Here is a 20,001-nt window from a genome sequence, read left to right on the forward strand (position 1 = left end):
ACGGTCTGCGGTCCGGAGTCTCCAGTGACGGTCTGCGGTCCGGAGTCTCCAGTGACGGTCTGCGGTCCGGAGTCTCCAGTGACGGTCTGCGGTCCGGAGTCTCCAGTGACGGCCTGCGGTCCAGAGTCTCCAGCGAAATTCTGCAGTCCAGAGCCTTTAGCAGGGGTTCCCAGTCCGGAGCCTCCTGCGAGGTTTCCCAGTCCGGAGCTTCCTGCGAGGTTTCCCAGTCCGGAGCTTCCGGCGACGATCCCCGTACCAGAGCCGCCATGGAGGATGATGTATCTGCGAGCGGAGTGGGTACTTCGCCCCGCACCGGAGCCTCCCCCGACGGTAGATGCCCACCCGGACCCTCTCCTATTGAGTCACGTTTTGCGGTTGGAGTCCGCATAGAGAGCTGTTTATTCTCTATGTTGGTTCGGGCGTGATAGTGACTAGGGTGGGTCATCTAGGTGATTAGAGATTTATGTTGGCCTGTTATGGTTCCCAATCAGAGACAGCTGTTTATCGTTGTCTCTGACTGGGGATCATATTTAGGCAGCCATTTCCCCATTGTTCTTTGTGGGATCTTGACTATGGATTGTTGCCTGTTGGCACTATTATTTAGCTTCACGTTTCGTTTGGTATTTTTGTTCGGTGTTCATTTAATAAAGGAAAATGTATGCCTACCACGCTGCACCTTGGTCCACTCATTATGATGAGCGTGACACAGACAGGCAGCTCTAGGCAGAGTCTGGGTAGTTCCATATTTTGTCGATTTCCAAACAATAGAGACCATTGTGCTCTTGGAAACTTTCAACACTCTAGAAATTGTTTTATAACCTTCCCCAGATATATGGCTCATCACAATTCTATCTCGGCGCTCTACAGACAGTTCCTTATCTCTACATGCAGTTCCTTCTGCTCTAACATGCACTGTCAACTGTGAGACCTTATATAGACAGGTGTGTTTCTTTCTAAATCATAAACAAACAATTGAATTGGCCACAGGGGGACTCCAGTCAAGTTGTAGCGACATCTTAGGATGATCAAAATAAATTGGATACACCTGAGTTCTATTTGGAGTGTCATAGCAAAGGGATGTGAAAACTTATGTAAATTAGATATTTCTGTATTTAATTTCCAATAAATTAGCTACAATTTCTACAAACATGTTTTCACTTAGTCATTGTGGGGTATTGTTTGTAGATGGGTGAGAAATTCAGGCTGTAACACAACAAAATGTGAAATAAGTCAAGGGGTAAGAAAACATTCGGAAGGCAATACAGTATATACTGCAAAAATATATAAATTCAACATGCAACAATTTGAAAGTTACTGAGTTACAGCTGATATAATGAAGTCAGTCAATTGAAATAAATTCCCTAATCTATGGATTTCACGACTGGGAATACAGATATCTTTTTTTTTTTAAGTAGGGGCGTGGATCAGAAAACCAATCAGTATCTGGTGTGACCACCATTTGCCTCATGCAGTGCGACACATTTCCTTCGCAAAGAGTTGCTCAGGCTGTTGATAACGTGTCCCACTCCTTTTCAATGGCTGTGCGAAGTTGCTGGATATTGGAGAAAATGAAACACACTGTCATATACATCGATCCAGAACATCCCAAACATGCACAATAGGTGACCTGTCTGGTGAGTATGCAGACCATGGAAGAACTGGGACATTTTCAGCTTCCAGGAATTGTCTACAGATCCTTGCGACATGGGGCTGTGCATTATCATGCTGAAAGATGAGGTGGAGGCGGATGAATGGCACAGAAATGGGCCTCAGGATCTCATCACGGTATCTCTGTGCATTCAAATTGCCATCAATAAAATGCAGTTGTGTTCATTGTCCGTAGCTTATGCCTGCCCATACCATAACCCCACCACCACCATGGGGCACTCTATTCACAACGCTGACATTAGCAAACCGCTTGCCCACAGGACGCCATGCTGTTGTGAGGCCGGTTAGACTTACTGGCAACTTCTCCAAAACGACATTGTAGGAGGCTTATGGTAGAGAAATTAACATTACATTATCTGGCAACAGCTCTGGTGGACATTCCTGCAGTCAGCATGCTAATTGCACATTCCCTCAAAACTTGAGACATCTGTGGCATTGTGTTGTGACAAAACTGAACATTTAAGAGTGGCCTTTTATTGCCCCCAGCACAAGGTGCACCTGTGTAATGAGCATGCTGTTTAATCAACTTCTTGATATGCCACACCTGTCAGGTGGATGGATTATTTTATCAAATGAGAAATGCTCACTAACAGCGACGTAATCAAATTTGTGCACAGAATTTGAGAGGAATAAGCTTTTTGTGCATATTACACATTTCTGGGTTATTTTATTTCAGCTCTTGAAACATTGGTTCAACACTTTACAAGTTGTGTTTATATTTTTGTTCAGTGTATATTTATATTCCCAGACTCTGACATTGCTCGTTCTGATATTTCTTAATTTCTTAATTTTTGCTTTTGGGATTTGTGTGTATTGTTTTCTATTATTATGTATTACTGCACTGTTGGAGCTATTACTGCACTGTTGGAGCTAGAAACATAAACATTGTGACACCTTGTGACCAAAAGTTTGTGAACACATGCTCTTTCGAACATCACATTGCAAAATCATGGGCATCATTATGGGCGTCACTTGAGTGGGTTGAGTTACTGACGTGAACTTCCTGTCTGGGTTGGCGCCCCCCCTTGGTTGTGCTGTGGTGGAGACCTTTGTGGGCTATACTCGGCCTTGTCTCAGGATTGTAAGTTGGTGGTTGAGGATATCCCTCTAGTGGTGTGGGGGCTGTGCTTTGGCAGAGTGGGTGGGGTTATATCCTTCCTGTTTGGCCCTGTCCGGGGGTTTCTTCGGATGGGGCCACAGTGTCTCCTGACCGCTCCTGTCTCAGCCTCCAGTATTTATGCTGCAGTAGTTTATGTGTCGGGGGGCTAGGGTCAGTTGGTTATACCTGGAGTACTTCTCCTGTCTTATCCAGTGTCCTGTGTGAATTTAAGTATGCTCTCTCTAATTCTCTCGTTCTCTCTTTCTCTCTGAGAACCTGAGCCCTAGGACCATACGTCAGGACTACCGGGCATGCTGACACCTTGCTGTCCCCAGTCCGCCCGGCCTTGCTGCTATTCCAGTTTCAACTGTTTCTGCCTGCGGTTACGAAACCCCTACCTGTCCCAGACCTGCTGTTTTCAACTCTTAATGATCGGCTATGAAAAGCCAACTGAGATTTATTCCTGATTATTATTTGACCATGCTTGTCATTTATGAACATTTTGAAAATCTTGGCTCTCTCTAATTTTCTCCTTCTCTCTTTCTCTCGGAGGACCTGAGCCCTAGGACCATACGTCGGGACTACCGGCCGTGGTGACTCCTTGCTGCCCCCAGTCCGCCTGGCCTTGCTGCTATTCCAGTTTCAACTCTTCTGCCTGCGGTTATGGAACCCCTACCTGTCCCAGACCTGCTGTTTTCAACTCTTAATGATCGGCTATGAAAAGCCAACTGAGATTTATTCCTGATTATTATTTGACCATGCTTGTCATTTATGAACATTTTGAAAATCTTGGCTCTCTCTAATTTTCTCCTTCTCTCTTTCTTTCTCTCGGAGGACCTGGGCCCTAGGACCATGCGTCGGGACTGCCGCCCGTGGTGACTCCTTGCTGTCCCCAGTCCGCCTGGCCTTGCTGCTATTCCAGTTTCAGCTGTTCTGCCTGCGGTTATGGAACCGCCACCTGTCCCAGACCTGTTGTTTTTCAACTCTTAATGATCAGCTATGAAAAGCCAACTGAAAATTATTCATGATTATTATTTGACCATGCTTGTCACTTATGAAAATTTTTGAACATCTTGGCATAGTTCTGTTATAATCTCCACCCGGCACAGCCAGAAGAGGACTGGCCACCCCTCATAGCCTGGTTCCTCTCTAGGTTTCTTCCTAGGTTTTGGCCTTTCTAGGGAGTTTTTCCTAGCCACCGTGCTTCTACACCTGCATTCTAGCTGTTTGGGGTTTTAGGCTGGGTTTCTGTACAGCACTTCGAGATATTATCTGATGTACGAAGGGCTATATAAAATAAAATTGATTGATTGATTGATTGATTATGGAGTTTCTACCCCTTTGCTGCTGTAACAGCCTCCACTCTTCCGGGAAGGCCTTCCACTAGATGTTGGAACATTGCTGCAGGAACTTGCTTCCCTTCAGCCACAAGAGCATTAGTGATGTTGGGCACTGTTCGGCAATTAGGCCTGGCTCGCAGTTGGCGTTCCAATTCATCCCAAAGGTGTTCGATGGGGTTGAGGCCAGGGCTCTGTGCATGCCAGTCAAGTTCTTCCACACCGATCTTGACAACCATTTCTGCATGGACCTAGCTTTGTGCACGGGGGCATTGTCATGCTGAAAAAGGAAAGGGCCTTCCCCAAACTGTTGCCACAATGTTGGAAGCACAGAATCGTCTAGAATGTAATTGTACACTGTAGCGTTAAGATTTCCCTTCACTGGAATTAAGGGGCCTAGCCCGAACCATGAAAAACAGCCCGGACCATTATTCTTCTTCCACCAAACTTTACATTTGGCACTATGCATTGGGGGCAGGTAGCGTTCTCTTGGCATCCACCAAAACAAGACTCGTCCGTCAGACTGACAGATGGTGAAGCGGGATTCATCACTCCAGAGAACGTGTTTCTACTGCTACAGAGTTCAATGGCAGCGAGCTTTACACCACTCCAGCCGGCGCTTGGCATTGTGCATGATGATCTTAGGTTTGTGTGCGACTGCTCGGCCATGGAAACCTATTTCATGAAGCTCCCAACAAACAGGTATTGTGCTGACGTTGCTTCCAGAGACAGTTTGGAACTCGGTAGTGAATGTTGCAACTGACAGCTGATTTTTACGTGCTACCCGCTTCAGCACTCTGCTGTTCTGTTCTGTGAGCTTGTGTGGCCTACCACTTCGCGGCTGAGCCGTTGTTGCTCCTTGACGTTTCCACTTCACAATAACAGCACTTATAGTTGACCGGGGCAGATCTAGCATTGCAGACATTTTACGAACTGACATGTTGGAAAGGTGGCATCCTTTGACGATGCCAAGTTGAAAGTCACTGAGGTCTTCAGCAAGGCCTGTCTACTGCCAATGATTGTCTATGAATTGCATGGCTGTATGCTCGATTTTAGACAACTGTCAGCAACGGGTGTGGCTGAAATAGCAGAATCCACCAATTTGAAGGGCTGTCCACATACTTTTGTAAAAACAAAATCAGATTTGGGCTGCCTTTGTAAACGCAGACATGTTTGTTCTACATGGTATATGTGGTGTGGATTTCAGGAAGAGAGTGTAGAGATGTTCAGCTTTGTAGAATGAATAAGTACTGATCATTTATGAGAGGTAGTGGAAATGTGGTCATAATTCATGCTCATGGAGTAATCCTACAGAGTCCCATCTTTCAATGACAAACTGATTGTAATTTGATCAATTAGGGGTGACATTAATGACATTAACATATATTGCTAAGAATGTGAGACCCCTAGCGGGTCTCAAACCCAGGCCACCAGCACCGATGATGAATACCCCAACCATTTGTCAAAATAAGGTATATCCCTAGGGCATTTGCTTATCAGGCCAGTATAGTAAGGGCCTGTCCAGAAGCAAACCCTAACCCCTTCTCTTTAGACACTTGTGTCGATTTGAAACAACTGGATAGGTGTAAGCAATAGTATGAATGCACTTTCAAGTAAATTTCATCTCTGTTAAAAGTACTCAAGTACTCAGGAGTAACATTAGTACAAGGTAAAATGCCCCAGCAACATTAGACCGCTATACAGAAAGCTCTAAAATTGCTGAAATAAGTCCATCAAATCAATGATGGGAAAATTGTCAGATGAACTGCTAACTGACACATACATGGTGGCGTAGCAGAAAGATTGGAGTGTCGGGAACCTATGAGATTGTGAGTTCAAATGCCAGGTGACGACATACTGAATAATAATTACTGTATAAATTAACATTTTCAGCAGACACTCTTATCAAGAGCGACTGGGGTAAAAGGCCTTGCTCAAGGCCACATTGACAGATTTTTCACCTAGTCAACTTGGGGATTTGAACTAACAACTTTTCGGTCACTGCCCAACACTTAAGCACTGGGCTTACCTGCCACCCACAATGTAATCATGTATGTCACATACATACATTGAAAACACTATGTTAAAAGCACTGTGTGTGTCCCTAACCTTGGCAACAGACTAAGCGATGTGAATGGGTCAGTGGTTCACTAATCAGGGCATTGATGGGCTCTGCAACAGTAACAAGGTGTGATGTGTCATGAAAACAATTTTGGGGGGGGAGAATGTTTCTTTGGGACCATCAGGTGATGTGTTCTGAGAACATGGCAACCATGTTCTGTGTATGTTTGGTGGGACGTTGATGGAATATTCTCCTAATCTTTAGAAAAATGGTCATATGAATGTTGCAACGCTCCCAAGAAACTTGTCTAGAACATTAATATCATGGCATCCATGTTCTGTATATGTTTGGTGGGAAGTTGATAGAATATTGTCCGGACCCTCAGAAAACTGAACACAGGAATGTTCTTGCAACTTTCCAGTGAAACGTGCCTAGAACATTGATATTGGCTATTCTGAGAACATGATAACCACGTTCTGGGTAAATTCTGTTGATATTTAGGGAATGTCCTCCTAACTCTAATGCCAAAACATGCTTAATAGGTTCTCATGAGGTTTTTGCTAACATACATAGAATGTTCCTATAACTAACAGAAAACTGGACACTCAAACATACGGGGAACATTACAGGTCTCATTACAAAAACGTTCTCTCTCCATAGAATTGTTAGCTGGGTTTACAGTGGCTACAAATATCAAAATGCAGATATTTAAGCTACTTATTTTTTTCCTCGACTTAAGATGTGTTGGAATCGGTTTCAAATGCTAATGAATATCCATGAAGAACAACTTATTGATAATGTATTATTCAGCTCTACTGATCATACGATATAATTTTCCTGAAAATAATTAATTTAGGTGCCACTGAAACTATTCAGTTCCAGTAGGAGGAGACATGTTTGTCTCACCATTATATAAACTCACCATCATATAAATGGAGAATACCAAACATGAGGACCACCTACAAGGTGTCAAAAGTGTTCCACAGGATACTGGCCCAATGCTTCCCACGGTTGTGTCAAGTTGACTGGATGTCCTTCGGGGCGTGGACCATTCTTGATACACTACAGAAACTGTTGAGCGTGAAAAACCCAGCAGTGTTGCAATTCTTGACACAAACCGGTGTGCCTGGCACCTACTACCATACCCCCTTCAAAGGCACTTACATTTTTTGTCTTGCCCATTCACCGTCTGAATGGCACACATACACAATCCATGTCTCAATTGTCTCAAGGCTTAAAATCCTTCTTTAACCCGTCTCCTCCCCTTCCCTTGCAGGTGTCCTTAATGATTTGTACACTCAGTGTATATTTTTAGAAAACACAGACACTACAGACATGAAAAATAATGTTTGGTTCAGTATTCTGATTAAGTGCATAAAGAACTGTTCACACAAAGAACACCTGGAAGGCGGTTTGGCATTAGTTGTAATTTTTTTCAAGTCTGTCATTTCATTCTGTTCACATAACACTGTCATAAGGACACTGTAAGTGTGACATAACAATCTAGTCAATGAATTATTGTCCTAGAGAATTAGGAATTACACTAGTAATTTAATAGGATATCTATGGGCTGTCCCTCCTTGGGGGGAGATAAACAATTGACCCATTGTTCTGCACATCCCAGTGTTATATTGATTCAGTCACTGGTAGGTCTATTCAGAGTCCACCAACACTGCCATCTGAGTCTGTATGCAACGAGATGAATTGGGATTTGTAGGCGATGGAACAGTAAACAAAATTGTTTGCTATCTCAAATCAAATCATTTCAAGTATCACTGTGTTGTCACCCTTGGTGGTACATGATGCAAAGATTAGGATATTTTCAAAATGAGTTATCCTAATTACAGCATTGTCGTCATCATTCTGTACAGTTGTGTGGTGGTCACTATTGCCACAAAGTCATAAACCCTGTCTATTTCTACAATTTCTCTAATTTTTCTACGATATAGACAATTTTGACTTTGTGGCTGTGTTATCTAGTGGATACCCAGTTGTGTCCACATGTCACAATTTGACAAGGTTGATTACAAGGGCCAAAGGGCGATGATTTGCGAATGTGTATCACACTTTCTTGTCAGACCTAGCATCAACACACACATATTTGTAACATCTATTGCGACAGTAATTATCTATGTTTCAACTGACTGTATGTTTTAGGCGAAAGTACTTACACCAAATGATCACGTAGCATCGTAATCATTCTCAGCAACATTTTAAAACGCTGCAAATAGAAATAGAAGATATGAATTAGAAGTGTTCTGTGTCGAACATATTAGCATACCTACGACCGTTCTATGTATTACATTTCTATTTGCAGTGTTCTGCTACGTTGCGTCTACTGAACATGCCCCTGGGCGTCACTAGTTACCACAGCCACAAAGCAATAAACCACGCCCATTTCTACAATTTCTCTTCTTCAAGTCTGATTGCATGCTTTATACCTAACCATATTAAATTAAGACCAATTTTGACTTTGTGGCTGTGGTAACTAGTGAAACACCCCCATGCCCACGGATTTGCGATGACGTAGGGACAACAAACAGTTGTTGGACTTGAGTAAGCTAACGTTAGCTAGCACAAGGACGAGGAGATAAAACAGCATATTTACATTCAAGCGCTTCTCGGGGAACGTCAATAAGCGGCAAGGCTTTGTTTTACAATAACAATCAAAAAGGAGAGTATTGCTCTAGAGTTAAATAATTTGGGGCACGATCGAAACATGCTCCGGACTATGACGCTTGTTTTTTCCTTGCCTATTCGGGGATTGTGATGCGAGGTGCTCCGGTGAGACCGCGAGCGACATTAGGAAATTATTTAAAAAATAGAATAGAAATAGAATGATAAACTCGAAAACGAAGTATTTGGGTTTACCGAAAGGTGCATGAAACTAAACTGGTCTAGGTGTCATTGTTGGGTAACTACTTTAGCTAGGTAGCTAGTTTGCTTAATGCACAATACATAGTATTTTGCTAACGTAATGGAGGCACCGTGAGCGATTGTACAGTTTTAGCTAGTTAGCCAGGTAACGTTAAATGGTCACCCAAAATATAGTTATAACGTTAGCTAGCTTCCACATCCACTTTTAGAGTGTGCTGACAAACAAAATAGAGAATACTGTAACTAAAAACGGCTATCTATGCACTTCATTGATATCTATCGTGGTTACCTAGCATTAAATTAGCTAGCCAAAGAAGTATAAACTAGATTGAGACTAGCTACTGTCCCAGGATAATACGTTATTTCTCGGTTAGGATTTGTCTGTCACAGTCGTTTGACATGTGTTGCCTTTAGATCTTGATAATTTGACAACTATTTACAGTTGCTGGACATGTGATATGGTCAATTTATCAAAGGTTTTCTGAATTACAATTTCAGGCTATAAATATTCTGAATTGCAGGCACGCATCACGTATCAAACCAGTCAAGAAATGATATCTTGAAACAGTTGTGCATGTGAGCACAAATAGCTGTTTTGTCAATCAATTACTTTTATCACTCAGAATGCACTTTATATTGTCGTTGTTGACATGTCAAAACAAAGTTGTAAACATTCTTGATGAAAGTACTTATTACAAATTGTTAGCTATTTTAGGATCAAAGACCAACATTCAAAGGCTAGACTGAAATCAACCTTGTGTCAAGTGCAGAGTTCTCGAATCCCGTCAAATTGCTAGATCAATTGCCAACACTATCTTCCTGGAAATGAAAATATGAATATCGAGGAGCAAGCTCTAGATTTGTGCAATGTCAAAATGAAGAATAATGTCGATGACAATACTACCAATAACTCGGAAGAGATCATACCCCGGATTTCGGAACTGATGGATGGAGACTTGTGCAAACAAGGCATTGGCACCGAGGTCGCCGACACATCCTCTCTAGCCAGGCTCACAGACAACCCGCGGGGGGAGGACAACCACCGGTCAAAAGAGACACTAGAAATCGACGAAGTGAACGGGAATAAGAACAACAGCGTCCCAGATACCCCTGCAATAGTCAGTTCTGACTTTGCCGTTTCTAATGACGACCAAGACCAAGAGGAGAGTATCAAGGATACAACACCATCGGCCCTCATGTTTGCTATTGAGGAAGGGGATGATGGTGGGGATATGGACATTAGTGTGGATTTGAGCCTGGATGAAAGTGGCATGTTGGAGTCAGAACCTACAGACCAAGGACCATCCCTTGCAGAGGAGACATTCTCAAGCGGTACCAATCCAGATTCATCTACCCCAGATGTTGTCACGGACAAGGAACCTGATAAACCCTCAGAACAGGAGGACTCGCCACCTGTCATTGCCACAGGAGAGGCCCTCTCTCCAGCCCTGGATGAGGGGGATGATAAACCCAAAAATGGCAAGAGGGTGACTTTTCCTTCAGATGAGGATATTGTCTCTGGAGCAGTGGAGCCCAAGGACCCTTGGAGACATGGTAATTTCTCACTAAATTTTCTAAGCAATATCTGCTGATGTGACCCTTTCATATATTTTTAGGCCTTGTTTATATGGTGTCCTTAGCCTTGCTGAGACATCAAGCTGGGGATGCTACACAGTGTAGACTGGCGCTCTTGCACTCCCTGACTGGCAGAGGGACTCTGTCACATAGTACCTTTCTGTTGTCCCTGCCCTAATAGAGGGTTTTTTGCACTCACCAGACTTTGCACTTTTAGTGTTGGATTGTAGGGTTGTCGCAAATTTAATTTCTTGATGAAAACACTCATAATGTTAGAAACAAACAGCATTATGTTGTCACCTAGAGTCACGTTTGTTTATTTTGCAAGCTATAGCACCCACAATTTGACAACGTAGGTTTTTATAGGGCCATAGAGTTTAGTCTAATCTTTTTTGCCATGAAATATCTGGTATGGTAGTATCGCTATAGTGAATCCTATTGGATTGTTTCATTCGGTCTTGCTTCTCTGCCTTCCATGGCGACCATTGGACCCCAACATGCGATCACACCATTATACATTTCATATCGATGTCATCCCCAGGCAATACCTAGGGCCTATATAAATTTGTCAGACCCCCTTGTAAAAATGAAGAGTTGAATCATCTTACACAAATGTCTTGACACATCAGAATACAAGGTGGGGACCAAAGCTAGTTCAACACCCAGGTCATTTTTTTTTGTCACTGATGTCTTCAGGACTAAAAGGCCCACTAGTTGGCGTCATCCCTGTTTTCTTTCTTATTCATTTGATAATGGTTCCACATGAGTTTCTCCACCAGCTCAAAATGAAGTCAGTTCCCTTAGATGTCTTAGTCGTCATCCAGACCAGGCACTCCTTAAAGGTATGACGTTTTAGTAGTGGGCAGTGTTTATTTAGTGAAAACATCTCAGTATTAGCCTATGTTGTTGTATGTGGCTTATAGTGATATTCCTTACATCTGCTATGGGGGTAGAGGTGTACTAATTCTGAATGGACAATTTGTTTTTCAGTTTTGTTTTTCCGCTTTGCATACAGAACAAATCATGTAGGACTCTGTCACAAGTATTTGTATGCCTGTGTGTTTATTCTTTTAAGGATTCTGCAGTTTCTCTTTATTGAACATTCCCTGTAGGCACCCCAAGCACTTGCAGACTAGGTTTATTTAACGTAGGAGGGTCAGGTGGGGAGATTTCAAGAAGTTATCAGTTTAAGTTTCAAAGGTCCAGTGGCCGGAGAGGGAGGGTGCCAGGGATATCACATGATTCAAGATAACGTTCTGCCATCTAGGGTAGCGATATGACCGTTATCTTGATCAGTGAGTACATTCCTATATTTCTATCAATTTAATACTATCAGTCATGTCAGTTACTCTGCCAACTGTAAGAAGGACTAAATGGTAGTAGGGCTGGGGGATAAGGACAAAAGGTCAACGATATTGTGATATGATATTTATGATGGTATTTGACGTTTTTTAATAATAGAAGTTCTAAATATACTTTGAGTCATTCATGACTCCAGGGTGGCAGCACATGCATTCTAAGTGATTTCAATGGGTCTTTCTCCATTTTTATACTGTTCAAAACGAAACAAAAAATTGTCAGCATTTTCATCCATTTCTGTGTTTCCTGCAGTTTTATTATCATTTCCACACTGCCACACATCATGAAATATAGGCCCAGTTAATTGAACTGTTGGAATCATGGAAATATAATGATTATTCTAATTCTATAGTTGGAGTAGTGGTCAGCACCTTGAATTCATTGTTGTTTGACATGACAACGAATTAATAAACCAGGGAGGAATTATTGACAGGAACCAAAGTGTTGGTCAGTGTTTCCAGGTGAACCTAATTATATGTTACATTACGTGTTTTCTTTCTTCATGTAGCTAGCTAGCCAACATATGAATGTTTCGCCTATTACTCTCTAAGATAAGATAGCCTTGCACAAACATGCTTATCTAGGCCGACACCAGCACTGGTACCAGGCAGTGTTAGTTAGCTGTGTTTGCTCTGACCCTTGGTACCTTTAGCAAGCTAGCTAGCCAACTAACTAGTGATTAGCATTAGCGGCTAACACAAATTATTTTAGCAACACTTTGCTAAGAAAAGACAAACTAGCAGATAGTTTACAGAGAATAAGATACACTATTAGTTTGTGTATAGAACGCTTGTGGAAAGCAGAATGTCACCAACATTGCTGCATCCATCTGACCATGCAAAGTGAACGACAAGAACGTGCTCGTGACACTGTGGTCGAGCAACTGCTCTCTCCTTGAGTGACGGGGCAGGGCTTGGTGTGGTTAGCGGCATGCAGGAAAGGAGGAGAGATGACTTAAGTAGGAAATAGAGTAAACTATAAAAACTGACATTGTATACACCAGAGTTTCATATCACATTTAACAGACCAAACTTTGAAATGCAGTTATAGATCAAGTAAAATCTCAAACCGGTTCGTGCATCAATGCCAGTATATAGTCAAATACGGTATACCGCCCAGCCCTAAATGGTAGATAAAACTCAGGCCAATGTTAAATGGCTTTAATCATGATGATAACCCATCTATTGTAAGTGAATCAGTCATGCTGTTGAAGGGTTCTGCAGAAGATTGAGTGATGTTATATACTGATGTTTTACTCCCTCAACACGTTCATTATTTCAATTTCCACCATCTGAAACATCCAGATCTAGACATCCCAGGAAGTTTGAGGCATAGGCCTAGTATTCGTAACAAGCCTGCATTGGGCTCAATCCCCATCCAGTATCCTTGTCTGTCTTTGTCTTTCCATCCTCTTCATTGCTATTTCATGAAGGAGTAGGCCTAGCCCAGATCTCTCTCTCTCTCTCTGTGTCCTATTTAGCAGTTTTTCTCTGGGTGATGTTCACTCATGGAGAAGTGTGTCTAAGCGGGTGTGATAGGCAGTGACTGAGCTGAGGCCCAGGAAATGAAATGTATCTCCATCCCCGCCCCCAAGCCTCTTCATGGTTCACTTGAACTCATCATCGCCACAATGGATCCGGCCTGGATACTTCCTTGACTCGCTGGTCTAGGATCAGCTCTTCACAGCCCAAACCTCATCTTAGCCATCAAGAGGAACAAAACTGGCCTCAAACAGGTGCTTGGTGCTGCTCTCTCCACCAGACCCAGCGATGGGATGCTACTCAGTGTTAGACTAAACCCTAGGCTGTTATTTCCATAATGGTTTAGGCCTAGTTGTAAACGTAGCTACAAGTCATGCAGTTATATAGCCTTTCCTTGTTGTCTTACACGCTGACATGTTCAGAATGGTCACAGTTTACGTGGCCACTAGGGTAACAGTCTCATGGTTGTGTCTGTTTAGTTTCTGCGATGCTTCGCTAGTTCAAAGCATTGCAGATGTGGATGGATCACTATGCGGTTTGCCACTGAAGTACAGATCCACTCAGTTTTGTAGAGCCTTGTTAACATTAAAGGTGAATTTTAGTCTGAACAAATTGATAGATGACTCTACTCCCTACATAGTGTTTGTTTGTCACCCTGCAGTGAGATTGTACAAGGAGTCCTAGCCTCTTTGTTTTGTAGAGCTTGTCCCTTCCCTTCAGTTCTGGCGGGGCACATGTTGCATCATTTCCTCAGATTCCTGAACTTCCCAGTGTGACTCTTAGCAGCTTTGCTTCCTCTCCTCCCTCCTTATTCCCCCCCTCCCTTTCCCTCTCCTTCCCTCTTTCATTCTTCCCCTTTCCCTCTCTCATCCCTCCTTTCTCCTTCTCTCGGGCTTACATGGGAAACTCATGTGCCGACTCCTTACGTCAGTGGTTCCCAACCTTTTTTCGGTTACTGTACCATCAACGGAATTTTGCTCTGCCTGGAGTCCCCCGGAAGTACCCCCTCATGTGCATTTTATCAGTAAGCCTACAGTCTCATTAATATTCTAAACTACCCCCTGTGGATAGGCCAAGTACCCCCAGGGGTCCTAGTAACTCTGGTTGGGGACCACTGCCTTACATTATGCAAGAAGCATGTGGGCTGTTGTTGGTTCTTCTATAGACATAAACAAATTAGATTAGTTGACAATTGTAAATTTTCGGCTTTTGTAAACAAATAAGCTACATCTCAAAAAAAATAATTGTGAATTTCTTATCTAAGCTACACTGCATTTTGTTATGAATATAAGTGAAACCATTAATAAAATGTAGAAAGCTGCATAGCCTACATGTGATCTCATGTCAACACAAAGGCCTACTTGGAAATTGGCACCAGTAATGATGTACCTTTGGACCAAAGTTGGACCTGAGAGGCTTAACTCTTGGTTGTTTAGCCTAGGCCAACACTTTTTCTTGGCTGCAGTTTGTAGTGCGTTTGTGTACTGTTTGTGCTGTGTCTGTCCTGCTCTGCCCCTGTAGTTTGGGGTCATGACATGAACCCTGCCCCTTAACTGTGTGTCTGTCTGAACTTTAGTCACGGACCATGGGACTGCAGCCAGTGCAGTCAGAGGCCACCATTTTGACCCGTGTGTTTACAGGGGGGAGCTGCTCTGCTCCACTTATGAAAACAACATGCCTCTAGGAGTTTGCGGCGTTTAGGATGACAACCTTGTTTTTGTACTAAAAACTGTTCTTCAGCCACATCCGTCTTAAATCATTTTTCTCTTTTGGAAACTGTAGGCTATTGAAGCACAATTTTTGCCTGAGGGATGGCTAGCTTCCCACATAAAACACCTACCACCCCTCTTATCTGTTTTAAACAGGGCTGACCGACGCTCATCACAAAATGCCTGCTCACTTATAAATAGACGGCCCTGTGGAGAGCCAGTTCAGTCATGCTGTTTTTAGCCCATGATATTACAATCCTTCTTTGCCTGACAATGCCTCAGCTACTGTGTTGCTGTTCAGTGGCATCACAGTTACAGTGAAGCTGTCTTGAAATTGAAATGTTTTTTTAAATTAACCTTTTATTTAACTAGGCAAGGCAGATGATAAGAACATATTCTTATTTACAATGACGGCCTAGGAACAGTGGGTGAACTGCATTCAGGGGCGGAACGACAGATTTTTACCTTGACAGCTCGGGGATTCGATCTAGCAACCTTGAGGTTACTACCTGCCGCCACAATTAATTACAGATTAACACGTCACTAAGATGGAAGAAAATATTTATCTTGCTTCCTCAGGAGTAGATGGTCCTTATGACCTGTTATGATGACAGGTTAATTGACAGGTTAATTCACTTATACACAGATGTTAACATATTACAATATTACATTGGTGTAAAATGCAACAGTGCCTGCATCTAAAGGTGAAATTGTTCCATTTGGGCAGTGAGAAACAGAAATGTGTCCATTTCCCCTGTGTTAGCCTCTCTGCTAAGTGACCTCTGTTAATTATTGCACTTTCTTCCACTGCAAACCAACCATTCCAGTGTTTTTTTAGTTTCTATTTGACTTGCTGTGTTGTACTCACTTCGCCTCCATGGCCTTTTATATTTTTATTTATTTATACATATATTTGTTTGCCTTCACCTCCCTTATCTCACCTCACTTGCTCACATTGTATATAAACGTTTTTTTTTTTTCACTGTATTATTGACTATATGTTTGTTTTACTCCATGTGTAACTATGTGTTGTTGTATGTGTCGAACTGCTTTGCTTTATCTTGGCCAGGTCGCAATTGTAAATGAGAACGTGTTCTCAATTTGCCTACCTGGTTAAATAAAGGTTAAATAAATAAATAAAAAAAATAAAAAATTTTTTATTGACAAGCAGGCTAGCTCTAAATTAGCATTGTTTCATAATGACGTTCAATGTGGTTCTAGAGCACTTGATGCCCCGCTGTTGCTGGATCGACATCGTTACCAAATCCAGGCCTGCTGACTTTTCAGGAGGTAGAAAGTTGGAGGGGGGCCTGAGGTGCCATTGTGGTTGTGCTGGTTTCTTCTAGACAGCCAGGCCTGGACATTGTGTGCTTGTTTCTTTCTCACAGTCATGTGTGTCCCTGAGTGAGTGGGGCCAGACGTGGTCCAGGGGGACAAGGGGGGGGGGTGCAATACGTTAGAAGATAAAGCAGATCACGTTAATTTCATCTGTCACATCTTTGCATTATGAAGCTTACTGTAGTTCTCCAGAACAGTTGAGCCCAGTCACGCTATTGTTTGTAAAATAGCACAACGGGAGAAAGCGGGAGCATGTGAGTCCAGCTGTTTATTGACGGGTGACATTTTTATATTGAAAGCCAACTTTTTTGGTTTTGTTGCTTCAATCAAAACGTTTATTCTTTCAGTGAAATACGGAACCGGTCCGTATTTTATCTAACGGGTGGCATCCTTAAGTCTAAATATTCCTGTTACATTGCACAACCTTCAATGTTATGTCATAATTACGTGAAATTCTGGCAAATTAGTTCGCAATGAGCCAGGCGGCCCAAACTGTTGCATATACCCTGACTCTGCGTGCAATGAACGCAAGAGAAGTGACACAATTTCACCTGGTTAATATTGCCTGCTAACCTGGATTTATTTTAGCTAAATATGCAGGTTTAAAAATATATACTTCTGTGTATTGATTATTAGAAAGGCGTTGATGTTTATGGTTAGGTATACGTTGGAGCAACGACAGTCCTTTTTCGCGAATGCGCACAGCATCGATTATATGCAACGCAGGACACGCTAGATAAACTAGTAATATTATCAACCATGTGTAGTTAACTAGTGATTATGATTGATTGATTGTTTTTTTTAAGATAAGTTTAATGCTAGCTAGCAACTTACCTTGGCTTCTTACTGCATTCTCGTAACAGGCAGGCACCTCGTGAGGCAGGTGGTTAGAGCGTTGGACTAGTTAACCGTAAGGTTGCAAGATTGAATCCCTGAGCTGACAAGGTAAAAATCTGTCGTTCTGCCCCTGAACAAGGCAGTTAACCCACCGTTCCTAGGCCGTCATTGAAAATAAGAATGTGTTCTTAACTGACTTGGCTAGTTAAATAAAGGTGTAAAACAAAAAGAAATGCGGCAAAATCGGCATCCAAAATTAACGATTTCTGATTCTTATGAAAACGTGAAATCGGCCCTAATTAATCGGCCGTTCCGATTAATCGGTCGACCTCTAATCCTAATAGTACCGGTAAAGTTCGTCGAAACATGTCAAACGATATTCATAATTAATCCTCAGGTTGTCAATTGTCTAAATAATCGCTAATATTTCAACCGGACAATAGCGTATTCAATAGAAAGGAAAAACAACGAAACCAGCACTGCATGATTCTACAGTCCACTGAGAGAAAGGTCTCATTCTTCTTCATTTTTCAGAAAACAAGCCTGAAACACAGTCTAAAGACTGTTGACATCTAGTGGAAGCCATAGTAACTGCAATCTGGGTCCTAACCCATTAGATACTCTATAGGCATTCAATTGAAAATACCCACATCAAAAGAATCCCACTTCCTGGATGGATTTTCCTCAGGTTTTCGCCTGCCATATCAGTTATGTTATACTCAGACATTATTTTAACAGTTTTGGAAACTTTTGAGTTTTGTATCCAAATCTACCAATTATATGCATATCCTAGCTTCTGGGCCTGAGTAACAGGCAGTTTACTTTGGGCACGCTTCTCATCCAGATGTCGAAATACTGCCCCCAAGCCATAAGAAGTTAACTTGTTTAGTTGTTGGAAGGGTGCACTTAGTTCCCCTTTTGTTCTAAGTAGTCGCTCAACGTCTGGGGGTGATGCACTTTCAAATGAGTAATTAGGTTTGTGGTATTGAAAGATTTCACTTTCTCCCTTCTGGAAATCATAGCAGCACAAACATTGCGTATGGCCTTTTTGTTATCTTCCTTTGAAATGTACAAATATATCCACACAGCAGACATTGTGCGCTAGGTTAGGAATGCTGTGTTGCACGTGTAATGCTGTTTTTTTGTGTGCCGTCATTACGTCATCTATCTATGTTATATAGGTATGCACATCAGCTTTTACATTGGTTTTGCGTTAAACTAAACATGCCAATGTTGCCACTTTTAGCTAATATCGTCCGATTCCAATATGCTTACTGATATATTGTGCATCCCTATTAATTTCTCTACCATAAGCCACCTCCAACATTGTTTTAGGGAATTTGGCAGTATGTCCAACCGGCCTCACAACCTCAGACTGCATCTAACCACACCAGCCCAGGACCTCCATCTCTGGCTTCTTCACCTGCGGGATCGTCTGAGACCAGCCACCCAGACAGCTGTTGAAACTGTTGGTTTGCACAACCGAAGAATTTCTGACCACACTGTCAGAAACCGTCTCAGGAAAGCTCATCTGCGTGCTCGTCATCCTCACCAGGATCTTGACATGACTGAAGTTCGGTGTTGTAACTGGCTTCAGTGGGCAAATGCTTACCTTCGATGGTCACTGGCACGCTGTAGAAGTATGCTCTTCGTGGATTCATCTTGGTTTCAACTGTACCGGGCAGATGGCAGACAGCGTGTATGACGTCATGTAGGCAAGCGGTTTGTTGATGTCGGCACAAAGTGCCACGTGGGGGTGGGGTTATGGTATGGACAGGCATAAGCTACGGACAACGAACACAATTGCATTTTATCAATGGCAATTTGAATGCACCGAGATACCGTGACAAGATCCTGAGGCCCATTGTCGTACCATTCATCCGACGCCATCACCTCATGTTTCAGCATAATAATGCACGGCCCCATGTGTGCACAATTCCTGGAAGATGAAAATGTCCCAGTTCGTCTATGGCCTGCTTACTCACCAGCCATGTCACCCATTGAGCATGTTATGGATGCTCTGGGTGTTCCCGGTCCCGCCACTATCCAGGAACTTGGCACAGCCATTGAATAGGAGTGGGACAACGTTCCACAGGCCACAATCAACAGCCTGATCAACTCTATGAGGAGTGATGTCGCACTCCATGAAGAAAATGGTGATACTGACTGGTTTTCTGATCCTTGCCTTTAAAAAAAAAAAAAAGAAGATTTGTGACCAACAGATGCATATCTCTATTCCCAGTCGTGTGAAATCCATAGATTAGAGCGTAATAAATGTATTTCAATTTACAGATTTATTTATGAACTGGTGGCATTTTATATTTTTGTTTAGTGTACATTTCCTGTTGTTTGGCTAAAAGTTAATATTGCATTTTTCTGGAGAAATGTATGCTAGCTACACCGAGAAAAGTACCGAAGATGTTGTCTGCTGATGGAATGCTGTTTGAATTCTCATCCGAATGGAGAAGTGCAACTGAAGCGCAGAAGAACACAGAATTCTGCGTTAACGCAACCCATAAGTTTAAATTGCTAGCTAAGTCAAATCAAATGTATTTATATAGCCCTTCTTACATCAGCTGATATCTCAAAGTGCTGTACAGAAACCCAGCCTGAAACCCCAAACAACAAGCAATGCAGGTGTAGAAGCACGGTGGCTGAA

General features: G+C 42.5%; 1 protein-coding gene across 3 annotated transcripts in view; it reads left to right on the forward strand.

Annotated features, from left to right (window-relative positions):
• Positions 1-8,642: 8,642 nt before the first annotated feature.
• The window catches only part of LOC129832392 (protein phosphatase 1 regulatory subunit 37-like), a 62,536-nt gene continuing 51,177 nt past the window's right edge, over positions 8,643-20,001 (forward strand). For 2 of the 3 annotated variants that reach the window (XR_008755932.1, XM_055896414.1), the window contains exon 1: positions 8,644-10,597. Coding sequence is in view for 2 of the 3 variants with exons in the window: in XM_055896414.1 (XP_055752389.1) it covers positions 9,877-10,597 (721 nt within the window). In the remaining variant the exon portion in view is untranslated. Of the gene's footprint in view, positions 10,598-20,001 lie in introns of all 3 variants that reach the window. The other variant, XM_055896415.1, reaches the window with a different exon arrangement.

The sequence above is a fragment of the Salvelinus fontinalis genome, chromosome 33, assembly GCF_029448725.1.
Source record: "Salvelinus fontinalis isolate EN_2023a chromosome 33, ASM2944872v1, whole genome shotgun sequence".
NCBI lineage: Eukaryota > Metazoa > Chordata > Actinopteri > Salmoniformes > Salmonidae > Salvelinus > Salvelinus fontinalis.